The sequence below is a fragment of the Odontesthes bonariensis genome, chromosome 7 (assembly GCF_027942865.1).
Source record: "Odontesthes bonariensis isolate fOdoBon6 chromosome 7, fOdoBon6.hap1, whole genome shotgun sequence".
NCBI lineage: Eukaryota > Metazoa > Chordata > Actinopteri > Atheriniformes > Atherinopsidae > Odontesthes > Odontesthes bonariensis.
In genome coordinates, this window is record NC_134512.1 from 33,787,115 (window position 1) to 33,799,101 (window position 11,987).

Below are 11,987 nucleotides of genomic sequence, written 5' to 3' on the forward strand. Positions count from 1 at the left end.
TACCCTGCTTCTCCTTAAACATGAAACTGTCCCTCATTCTGCTTCTTTTTCCTCTCACTGCACTCTGTGCATCATCTGTTACAGCATCAGTTTTTATCTCTGGAGTGGCACATGGGGCTCTTCTTACCTTCACCTTACACCTCACACACACACACACACACACACATAAGATGCTGTATCTTCTATATTTCACATATTGCACAGTCTTGTGCCTCTTTTTCCCGGTGCTTCTATTTTTGGTCGCATCTCTATCAGATCACGGAATCACACCTCAGCTACCACAACAGCATTTCCATTCCACAATCAAGGAAGTTTGCCTCGTTAAATGCTTTTATTAGCCACTATTTAACAATAGTGCAGCAACAGCTTTTAAAGCAAAAGAGATGTTATTGCTTATTGTTTTTAAGCTTATAAGATGGATTAGTTCAGTCTTAAGTGAAGTGTGGATTAATCGTCCCAGTTAAATAACTCTATTAAGACTACAACTTGACAGATAATGTTAGTAATGGTTAGAATAGGGTATAAAAAGCATGATAAATGCCTTGTCAAGCAGACAGCTACAGAAGTGATCCCTCCATCGCACTCTGTGTAGCGGGCTCTTTTATTCTCTTTGCTCCGGCTCGAGTTCTGCATTTTAAATGGCACGTTTGCAAACAGGAACTTCTTGGTTTACCTCTTGATTCTCTAACTCGTAACACCACTTCCTGGATGTGTTCACCTGTACTGCGTTTCACAGACGGTGAATGATGCCAAACAAGAAGCTGCAAAGTGCCAAAAATGACTGCGTTTTTTCAAATATATGCGGCTGAAGGTACGGCTACATGCAGAGAAGTGACACAGAAAAGCGTCTATGTAGAAGACATTTTAGAAAAAAACGTGTCCAATCAAAGCATATTGTTCGGTTTAGAAATGAATAGTTCCTGCTTGGTTTCTTACCTCATGTCGTCTTATAAGAGACACACAAACTCCCCCAGTGTAAGTGCTCCATTTATTAGTGTAAGTGCTCTATTTTTCACCGCTGTTGAGTGAGATTAGTCTCTTCAGAAGTCATTATGACTCTCCCCCCCGCTATCTGCCGCTGACCGCATGACATTTCCAAACAGGGTCACAGAAAAGTGGAGAGAAAAAGACCGAAGAAGGTTTATTTTCTCTTACTGTTGGATCAGAACCGGTGTTGTGTTGCATCACGCTCCACGTTAGAAGATACAGAATTTAAGTTCTGGATGTCGGCAGAAGGAGGGTTGTAGTCGCTCTGCCTCATTTACCTTCCAGCTCCATTTTTTTTATTGCGTTCACACGGCTGCAGCCGTTTAAATCCTCAGAGTAGATTCCAACAGTAACACATTCACTGCATCCTGCATTATAATCTGATTAGCATAACGGTATTCTCTGCTCTTAATAAGCTTTTATCTGAATCATAAAAAGTCTCTTTACGTTTGAACTGAAACCGTTTCCATCATCTGTGCTGCAGTGACCTGAGAACAGATGAGACGTACTTCTGGCTGCATGTCATCCTGCTTAGCTGCTGCTGGGGGAACTAGAGTGAACGAAGGCCATTCGAGCCCGGCGTCGCCACTCGATCTGAATTTATTTCACATTTTGCTGAATATTTCATGGAGATAAACTTCAGTCTCCCTCCGGCTCATGTCTTAAGCTCACTGCAGGTGCTCAGAGGAACACGTGATCAAACAAAGCACGATACAAACGACCTTAACGTACAAATCAAGCAAGCGATGCAAGAAGGTCCATTGGCACAATTTTGTTATTTTATTCTTCAATCTAAGATCCGAAGCAAGAATCTCGGTGCATGTTTTGGGAGGGCTTTTAAAACTGATCTCCTCAGTTTTCAGGTCCAGCTTCTTCCAGTTTCGGAGTTAAAGTCCCGTCTCCCCCTGGAAAGATTTGGAGAGACTCTGCCGGCTGGATTACTGTAGTTCTTTGAATGTGGGCTTGGATCGGTCATCCATTCAACGCCTGCAGTTAGTTCAGAAGCTGCTGCTCGTCCGCTGACAGGAAAGCAGAAACGGGACCATGTTACACCTGTGCTGTGCTCCCTGTTCACCGGACGATTGGTTTCTAAATGCTTTCATGGAGTAGTAATTCAAGCCGTTGCTGAAGACTCGTATCTTTCTCTCATTCGAGCAGATTTGACTCTTATTTTTATGGTAAACCTCGGCTGTTTTTAAATTAGCTGTGTGATTAAAAACCTTATGATAAAAAGAAACCTGTACTTTGTTGTTTATGTACGATGTGAACCAGATAATAACTCTAGTTATACAGACACTATGGGCTGGATGTTGGTTTTAGTTGCACATTAGCCCAAATGTAAGATGTTAAACTGACAGTCCTGTTAAACTCTGCCTGTAACTTTTCCCCAGAGATCAAATGTATAAAGGGAAGATTGGCACCTAAAGAAGGAGGTTTCAGCCTAATTAAGTATTTTAATGATATAGATTTATATAGTTCAGTTAATTTGTTCTGTGGTCATTATTTTCTAATATTGTGGCGTCGTTTTGATATGAAAAGTTGTGCCATCTCCAAACTGCCTCCGAAGATCTGAGGATTAAAAACCTTTTCTCAGCTTTTAATGAAGGCCAGAAATCAGGCGTCGCTCATGTCACATCAAACTTTAAAGATGAAAGAATGAATCGGCTAACAAGATGCTATGATCTCTCACAATAATGTCCAGATGCAGTAAATAATGTCTCTCTTTGGCTAAATCATTCAGGAACCATTTGTTTTTCTGTTTGATGTGGTGCATTCTGTGTGTGAAATGAGCTCCTTTATGACGGTAACCAAACGTGTGAATTTGCTGATAGTTGTTTATTCACATGTTGTTCTAAGTTGGCATCATGTGGCTTTTGGTTGATTTTCTTTTTTTTTTATTAAAATGAAAAGAAGAGGGATGTAACAGAAATGTACTTGGTATGTTGGGACATCAACATCTGGGTTTCTTTAAACAATTAAATAAAAATATTAAATAAAATAAAGAGACTGGAGACCGAGCAACCTTTTCCTTAGACAGTAGAGCTGTGTACCAGATTATGAGGAAAACTGAAACAAAACAAATAAATCCCAAGAGTTAAATAAATAAAACACAAAAACCAAATCTATCAATTTGTTAACTCCACGAAATCTGGCCGTGACACTTGTACATAGGAGACCCATTCTGACCACAACTTAATAAATCTGTTCATTTGTAGGAGAAGTGAAAAAGTCATTTTTTCCATTAAGTATACTTCATTAACTCTATCCTTCCATCCCTCTATTGTGGGGGAGTCAGGAAGCAGCCAGTGCCTAGTGATGTTTTTTTTCACAAACAGATATCAGAACACCAAATAAGTAATTGTTGAAGTTCCCTGGGTGAAAATCATCTTTCCCTAAAATAAAAATGCAAAACTGGAAAGGTATTTTCACATAAAATATACTTTCCAATGTTTTGTGTATCTCTAACCAGAGCTTTTGATTGATTTTAATTCTAAAATCAGGAGCCGTGTCTTGTGTTTCCCTGTTAATCTCACCTCTGTCCCCCTCATCTCCCTCTTCTGCCTCTCGCTCCAGCTGACCGTAAGAGCTTCTGCACCATCCACAGCACCGGCTACCTGAAGAGCTGGCCGCCCACAAAGATGGGGCTCGACGAGGACAACGAGCCCGACAATGAGGGCTGCAACCTGAGCTGCCTGGTGGCCATCGGCCGCCTGCACCCCCATATCGTCCCCCAGCCCAGTCCGGCTGACATCAGGGTGAAGCCCACCGAGTACGTCTCCCGGCACGCCATCGACGGCAAGTTCGTCTTTGTCGACCAGAGGTGAGCTGGGGGAGGGGTTAAACGGGGCAAATCAGTGAGCAGGACGAGACGATCCGTATCTGTGGTCCCAGACATCAGAGCCTGAACCTGAACGCATCTTTTGTGTTTTTGTCCCTCCAGAGCCACAGCTATCCTCGCATACCTGCCCCAAGAGCTGCTGGGAACCTCCTTCTACGAGTATTTCCACCAGGACGACATCAGCCACCTGGCAGAGTGTCACAGACAAGGTATCAGACCCGCAGCATCCCTGACGGAGCTCCGAGGAGAAGTGACTCGGTTTGTGAATGAATGAATGAATGAATGTACGCTCTTTCTGTTTTCCACAGTGCTGCAGATGAGAGAGAAGATCAACACCAACTGTTACAAATTTAAAATCAAAGACGGCTCCTTTATTACGTTGAGGAGCAGATGGTTCAGCTTTATGAACCCCTGGACCAAGGAGGTGGAGTACATCGTCTCCACCAACACTGTCGTCTCGTGAGTATCCCGATGCTGACTGAATATGGAGCTGATGCACAGAATGTCGGGCTTCTGGAGCTGGACCATACAGTGCGTTCTCTGTGCAGGTGTCCTGTCATGGAAGGATCGGACTACCCTCAATCTGCTGCGTCTCCGCAGAGTATGGACAGTGTTCTGACCTCTGAAGGTAAAGCGCTTCGAAGAACAAACCGCGACTACTGCGGTTCGTCCTCTGCTTCCAGTCAATTTGTCGTCTCAGTGAGCAAATTCCTCATTTCCTGGTGGCTTTTGATTGGCAGGTGGAGGGAGACGGGCGCTGCAGACCGTGCCTGGCATCCCCGGGGGCACGAGAGCGGGAGCTGGGAAGATTGGACGCATGATCGCCGAGGAGGTGATGGAGATTCAGAGGTGAGGGCAGAATAAATCTAGCAGAAAAGCCCGTTTGCCCTGTGATGGAAACCCCGCCGTGGCCTAATTTTTAACGCAGATCACGGAGAGAAGCCAAGACGGGATTTAAGCCTGCTGTACACGCCGGCAACCGTGACAAATCCTGCGCCGAGTTTGACCTTTTTTACAAAGCATTTCTCATTTTCTGTACTGACTCATTTCTCTTCATTTGAAAAACACGAGGGTTAAATGGAGAATCGCCACGTGTCCTGTTCTGGGTTAAATAAGGCGACGCGTTCACTCTGCAGGCTCCGAGTCCTCCCGGCTGTGCTGCCAAAATGAGACGCATTGTCTCCACGAATAGATGTGAAATTATTGCATTGTCATGGCAACACTGAATGCGTGTTCTGTATGGCTTGATAGGGGCTTGCTGGTGGGCTTTGCATGCGTCTGCTGGCGTTGCTTTGAGGTCAGAGGCAGGATATCTGACGTCACTCGCAGCGTCTCAGTGGGTCACATAACTTCGAGTAAACGCACGATAAAGAAACAAATCGCGTGCAGGATTGACTGATAAAACAATTTATCAGTCGGAGGAGTAATAAATTTAGATTAAAGCTACAGGGCATGTGGGTCAGGTGCTCTGTATCTGGATGTTTGAACCTCTTGTTCACAAGTTACATGAATCCACTCCATGAAAAAGACATTGTTGGGTTTATCTGGAAAAACTGAAAAATGTTAAATACGAAATGAAAAAACACTAGATGGGTTAAAACTTCACCTTTTTATTGGAAGTTGTTGACTTGCCCTTTTATATTCTGGTATATTTGCACCAAATGAATTAAATTGCCTTTTGGGTGGCAGTGTGACAGCAGCGTGAATCAATCGCCTGGTTGCCATTCGCAGAAAGAAAAGAAACGTGAGTCACGTTTGAAGGGAATAAAGCAGACTGTGCAGTGCAGCAGATGGTCTGAGTGGCTTTAGCTCAGGAGTAGAAGTAGTTGTTCTAACCAGAAACGGACGCAGGAGCAGCAACAAAAAGGACAAATGCAGCCAACATTTGCGTTTGTCTCTGGGATGTTATATCATATCTGGAAGGATGCTGCTTAGTGATGTGAGGCAGAAACAGCTGGTGAGTCCACACCTGGTCAGAATGAAGACACTCAAGTTATTTTATTCCACCTAATTGGTACCAAGTCTTCTAATCTGGTTTAAAAAACCCGCCTCGACTGAGCGTCTTGTGTCCTGAGTCACGCTTCAGGACCACCTACTCTGCAGAATTCCTTGTTTTTCTCCAGAGTCCTGCAAACACTTTTCGAGCAGTTGCACACACCAGCTTATAATCAGTGACTGTGGAAGACTTGCTTTTAAAGTATGAAAGTGAGATTGAAACACAAACTGTCATCCAGGTGCGACTGAATCACTCGGGATGTTTGATGAAGCCCGATCCATGCAGTGCGTTTTGAAAGCCTGAAACGGTTTGTTTCTCCTTCAGGATTCGAGGCTCGTCCCCCTCCAGCTGTGGCTCCAGCCCGCTGAACATCACCAGCACCCCTCCACCTGACACCTGCTCCCCGGGGGGCAAGAAGGTAAAACTCATCCAGCCGTTTCCTTTAATCTAACGCCGGCTGCTAGCTTTGCCCGTCTCGTGTCTGTAACATTTCTGTATCGGCTTCACTGCCCTGTTGAGTTTACAAAAAAAGAAAAGGAGCTCTGAGCTCTGCACCGTCAGATAAAGCAGGCAGCACGATGTGTCGCATCCCTGATTTAAAGGGACAGTTCGCCTCTTTTGACATAAAAAGAGTAATACATTTGCATCAAAATCGTTCTCCAGGAAAAAGTCAGACCTCACAATTGCTTGGCCCTATTTTCTCTCTCCCTTCGTATCACTGCCTGCTGTGCAGACCGAGCAGGAAACACCGTAACAGGCCCGGCTGTCGGCAGGTGGCTAAACGCATAGCGCCAAGTGATTGTGAGGTCTGACTTTTTTTGTTGAACGATTTTGTGATGCAAATGTATTACTCTTTTGAACGCATATTGTTTTGAGAAGCAAACAAAAAAAAAAGCCAACTAGCCGGACTAGCTTCATCAACACCAAAACTCAGCTGGAACTCGGCTCACAGGACGCAGCGGGGGGTAAGAAGATGTTCATAAATGATACTGCTAATATGGGATGTCATGCAGCTTCATGTCAAAAGAGGCGAACTATCCCTTTAAGTCGTGTGTTAATTAATACAAAGCTTTGGCTTCTGATTCTCTGGAACAAAAACAAACATGAGAGTTGGCGTTAAACTCTGCAGGAAGTTGATTCTCACGGGTCCGGATGCTCGGATTGGATCTGATCCGTTGTCATGGAAACTGATGCGTTTGTGTGCCACCTCCACAGATTCAGAATGGTGGGACGCCCGAGCTGCCGAGCACGGGGATTATTCCCGGACCGGATTCCGTAGGCTACCCGTACTCCAACCAGTCCATCATGAGTGAGTCGGATGCTCTTTATGTTGGAGGCTACGCTCACCTTTTTTTTTTCTTTTTTTTTTTTTCCCCCCCCAAACATTTCCTCATCAACTTGTCCCTCCTTCTAGGTGACAACTCCCATCTGAGCATAGACATCATGGACGACCCCGGCTCCAGCAGCCCCAGCAACGACGAGGCGGCCATGGCGGTCATCATGTCCCTGCTGGAGGCGGACGCCGGCCTGGGAGGCCCCGTCGACTTCAGCGACCTGCCCTGGCCATTGTGAGGAAGCCCGGCGGGAGGAACCAGAGCCACCGATGGACACGGATCGCTCAGATGGCGCTCTGGCTGCCACCTTTCCTGCCCTCTGTACACAACTACACTGCAAAAATGCCCGTCTCCATAAGCGAGTATTTCAAGTGAGAAGTCTGCAGATACTAACAGTTCCTACTTCAAGAAGAGAACTTTCTCTTAGATGTTGTATCCAGCTCAGACTGGATGGCTGCTTAGATTTCACTCCTACTTTTTTGAATCATCATTCCTTGTAGGTGGACCTGAATCTCACTGAGTCAAACGGTAGGATTTTTTTTAAAATAGCTCCCGCTCCAAACGATGCGTCATTTCATCAGGCGCTCCCCGACGTTGCCACGGTGAGAGACTATTACTCTAAAAACAGTCCAGCGAGCGGAAGCAAACGTTACAGCATTGTGGTGCTAACATGTCCGCCTCAACGGCCGCGCTCTGTCCAGCAGTGGCTCTGGGCCCCGTCGTTGTCGGGCCAACGGGCGACCCCGACCCAACACAGGACCCAACATGAGACGTTCAGACAGAGTGGTGCTGTTCGGGGCGCGCTTGATTTCTGCAGAATTCAGCTCCCTCTTTATCATCAACTGTATGCTCCAGCCTTCCCGCGTCTGCGTGCAAACACTCGTCTCCTGGAGGTTTGCTTTAAAAGATGCTTCAAGGACCTTCATTCACAAATATCCACAATCTGGATATATTAAGATATATATCCACGTTTTTATTTAAGCGCTCTGCAGCTCATCCTCACAGAGTCCCAGTTCCCTGAGACGGCCTGCAGTGCTTCTGCGGGGAGTTGAAAGCTATCAAAAGTCTCCATGCTGCCTCAGCAGAGGTCTTCACAAGTCCAAAGTAATGAAATCCATCTGAGGCAAATCAGTGCAGCAGCTGATTTTATTTTCATAAATTCTATTAAATAAATACTCAGAATAGATTTGAAGTTAATTTGTCCCGATCCAGAATAAATCTAAATTGTGCTAGAGCGTCACTGGTGCCAGAGGCTTGATGCAGTAAAAAAAAAAAGCCTGAATATGTGTTCTGTGGGCCTTTTTTTAAATTTTTTTTATCTTACCGGGTATCAGAAGACCCGAATCTGAGTAAAAGTCAAGTAAAAAGGACTTTTGGAATTGTTGGTAACTTAATAGGAATTATGAATTTGCAGACTTTCTATCTTGTACTGTAGCTAATGATCCAAAATTTGAAATATATCTATATTTCATTAATGGTTTTATGTATGAAGGAAGAAACCGTTTAGGTCACTGAGCATCATGTAATTAATCTGGAGGTGTTGAATGGCAACATTTTGAGAGAAACGGCTAAAAAACCCAAGCTTAATCTTTGTCTCCTTCACTGCTGGAGGATCCGAACTGGGACTTCCTGCATTGTTCCAGGTGAAATCCCTTCCGGGTGTACGAGAGAGACAAATCAGAGGAATAAGACGAGCCTTTAGGCGGTTTAAATGCGGCTCGGGTGGATGGACGTCACTGAGGTGGACTTGTGAAGACCTGCTGCTTGGCCTCGTTGGTTCTCCTGCATGTCGAACCTCTCACGGCTGTTAGAACGGAGGATCAGACTTTAACGTAAAGCGAATCGGATTGGGGGCGACGGGCGACGGCTCTGTGCTCAGGTGTGTGTGTGTTTTGTAAAGGTGCGCTCGCACATTTTGTCCATTCACAGAAGGGAGCAGTTCAACTCCAGGACTATTTAAGTGCTCCTCTATGAGGATGCGTCTTCACTGCCATTTTACCGAGGACTGCTTTCTCCAAGTTGACACATTCTTGAAGTGAAAGGAAAGTAAAAACCTGTTGATCTCGGTCACAGGGTCCCCCCCCCACACACACACACACACACACACACACACTGACAAAGCGCTTCAGGCTGTCTGTCACTAAACTCTTTATTTCTCAGAAGAATCCGGTTTTTTGATGCAGAAAAAAGGCTCTGAGAAGGTATTTCTCGTGTCAGTACCTTGAATTTAGCTTCCTAAATAAAATCGGGTCCCTCTGACTTGTTTTTGGTGGAGTTTAGAGAAGCTGAAAAATACCTCGAATACCTTACTGCAGGAATGACACACCGTAAAAAAGAAGGCTGCAGTTTCTCTTGAATTTGGGTCAGTTTAAGCATTTTATGGTGGCTACACAGAACTGTCAATGCAAACTCACCATGTCGGCACGGAGGGCTTTAGATGGGGAGAGAGTACAGAAACGGATTGATGGAAATGGAGAGTGGGGGGACACGTCCGCAGAGACCAGGAGCGTTTCCTCCACCATGATGAATATCCTCAACACAACCTCTTCACCTCGCCAGCTTTCTGCCGCTCACAGTCCCGCTGCCTGCCTGTATGGAAAGAAAAGAAACGTGGGATTGGAAATGTGCTCGAGCCGCGTATCAGAATGTAGTTTAAGCTCATTTCAAAAGGGAAATCCTTCTAAAAGAATCCGACTCGGTCGGATCACAGATGCAGTCGCAGCTCTTACTTCTGCTCTTTAAAGATTCCTTTAATCCTTCGGATAAAAATCTATACCAGTCTTGGTTTCTGAGGTAAAATCCTTGTGTTTGCAGATAGATTGAGATGAAGATACTTAACTTATTATGAATGACCCCGAAATGGCAGGAACTGAGCCCTCAAAGTGTTTCTTTTATGCATTTTGTAGCTTAATGTTTCCTCCTTTTGTGCAAAAAAAATATCAGCTAAAGATTATCTGTGGCTCTTCTGACAGATTCATCCTTTGTGTTACGGACGCGTTTTCTTTCCACACGTGCAGAAAGTTTGAACCTCTGACTCCACATTTGGCTGTTTTGGCAGAACATTGTCCAATTTAAGGAAGCAAAATGGTGCGACTGGTTGGAAGTTTGGGCAGAAAGCGAATTTAAGCTCCTCTGATCAGGCAGCAGCTGGCGAGGTCCCCTCTGTATCTCTTCTAGTGGTTTTCTGTTTCATTGTTTTATGCTACACTACAATAAAGTGTTCCTCCTGTCGATATACCCTCCCCACTTGACAATAATGTATCAAATCTTTAAATATTATCATGTTAAGAGTATACTTTATGCAAATATATATGAGTATGATGAGTGTATTGTATGTATCAGCAGTGAAATATTTTTAAAATAAAATTTGTTTCTGTCATAGTGGATTGGTCCATGTTTCCTGGTGGGATGTAGAAAATGTGCTCGGCGCTCTTTCCCTCCACAGGAACGGATCTTTCTCCTCGTTGGTACCGCTGGTTTATAAAGGATGTGCCCTCTCAGCCAATCGGTGCAGCCCGGTGGTATTTTTAAATGATGTTGCCACCCAGCTGCAGGAAGATCAGCGCTGCTGGAGCCTCTTCGCTGAAGGCAGGTCAGTGGAGGACACGCAACTTCGGTGCCAATCTGACTTGGAAAATAAGCTCGGAAGATGAAAACGGAACAATCTCTCGTACAGAGAATTAAAAAAAAAAAATCAGGAGGGCGTGTTCGGGCCTTTGATTTCGTGACCCAAAAAGTTATTTAAAGCACGAGCGAACACTTTGAAGTCCTGCATTAAATAATCATCTTTGCATATTTCATTTCCCAGTTTCCGCTCCAGAGTCGGGCCTCCAGCCTTCAGTCAACATCAGATGTTGGGTTGAAACCCCCAAACTAAAGTTGCTGCTTGAATCTCATCGGAGGGGGATTTAAATTTAAACTTTCACGGGCAACGTTACTGCCCCCCCGACACGATTCAGAGCTAAGGACCACGTTCAGGCCTTAAAGACCAACGCGTGACATGTTAGCTGGACTCAGATATGTGGCATAAACATTTTTGTAAGTTAACTTACTTGCTTATTTTGGGCTCATGAGTTCACTGAGTCCAAACCAACTTGGATCCAGCAGCTTGTAGAACCTCAGACAAACTGAAGCAATCATTTTCTGTGTGATGTTATCAGTCTCTCACATGGTTGTGGAGGAGTTTTTGGCCCACTCTTCTTTCCAGCGGTGCTTCGGCTCATTGAGGTTTGTCAGCGTTGGTTTAATTCAATTTAATTCAGTTTTATTTATATAGCGCCGAATTACAACAAGGCCCTTCAAAGATGGCGTCCAATTCCAGCCAATTAGAATCCATAAAGAAATGAATAAATCCAATAACAATCCAGATAATTAAATTACAAATTAGTCCAGTTCATGCATACAAAGAAATAAACAACAGATTACACTGAAACTTCTCTTTGATTCAATCTCCTGTCCTGAGCGTGCACGAGGCGACTGTGGAAAGAAAAAAAACAACTCCCTTTTAACAGGAACAAACCTCCATCAGAACCAGGACCAGGAAGGGTGAACATCTGCCTGGACCAGCTGGGGTTAGAGAGGAAGAGGGGACAACAAACACCGTAACACCAGAACAGGGATGCCTGCTGAGAGAGAGAAAGCACAGCTCTCTGAAGGTCCCACCACAGCATCTCAGTCAGGCTGAGGTCTGGACTCTGACTGGACCGTTGCAACACCTTGATTCTTCTCTTCTTCACACATTCTGCTGTAGATCTGCTGCTGTGTTTGGGATCTTTGTCCTGTTGATGAGCCAGTTTCAGCCCAGCTTCAGCTGTCGGACAGACGGCCTCAC

The 11,987-nt window shown here is 44.8% G+C and overlaps 1 protein-coding gene across 4 annotated transcripts in view; it reads left to right on the forward strand.

The window, feature by feature from the left end:
- The window catches only part of LOC142384408 (basic helix-loop-helix ARNT-like protein 1), a 29,739-nt gene extending 19,199 nt beyond the window's left edge, over positions 1-10,540 (forward strand). For all 4 annotated transcript variants that reach the window (XM_075470632.1, XM_075470635.1, XM_075470634.1 and 1 more), the window contains 8 exons: positions 3,562-3,808; positions 3,929-4,035; positions 4,135-4,285; positions 4,375-4,454; positions 4,567-4,675; positions 6,147-6,240; positions 7,038-7,131; positions 7,237-10,540. In XM_075470632.1, coding sequence (XP_075326747.1) covers positions 3,562-3,808; positions 3,929-4,035; positions 4,135-4,285; positions 4,375-4,454; positions 4,567-4,675; positions 6,147-6,240; positions 7,038-7,131; positions 7,237-7,394 — 1,040 coding nt within the window. In that variant the 3' untranslated portion in view covers positions 7,395-10,540. The remainder of the gene's footprint in view (positions 1-3,561; positions 3,809-3,928; positions 4,036-4,134; positions 4,286-4,374; positions 4,455-4,566; positions 4,676-6,146; positions 6,241-7,037; positions 7,132-7,236) is intronic.
- Positions 10,541-11,987: the final 1,447 nt, after the last annotated feature.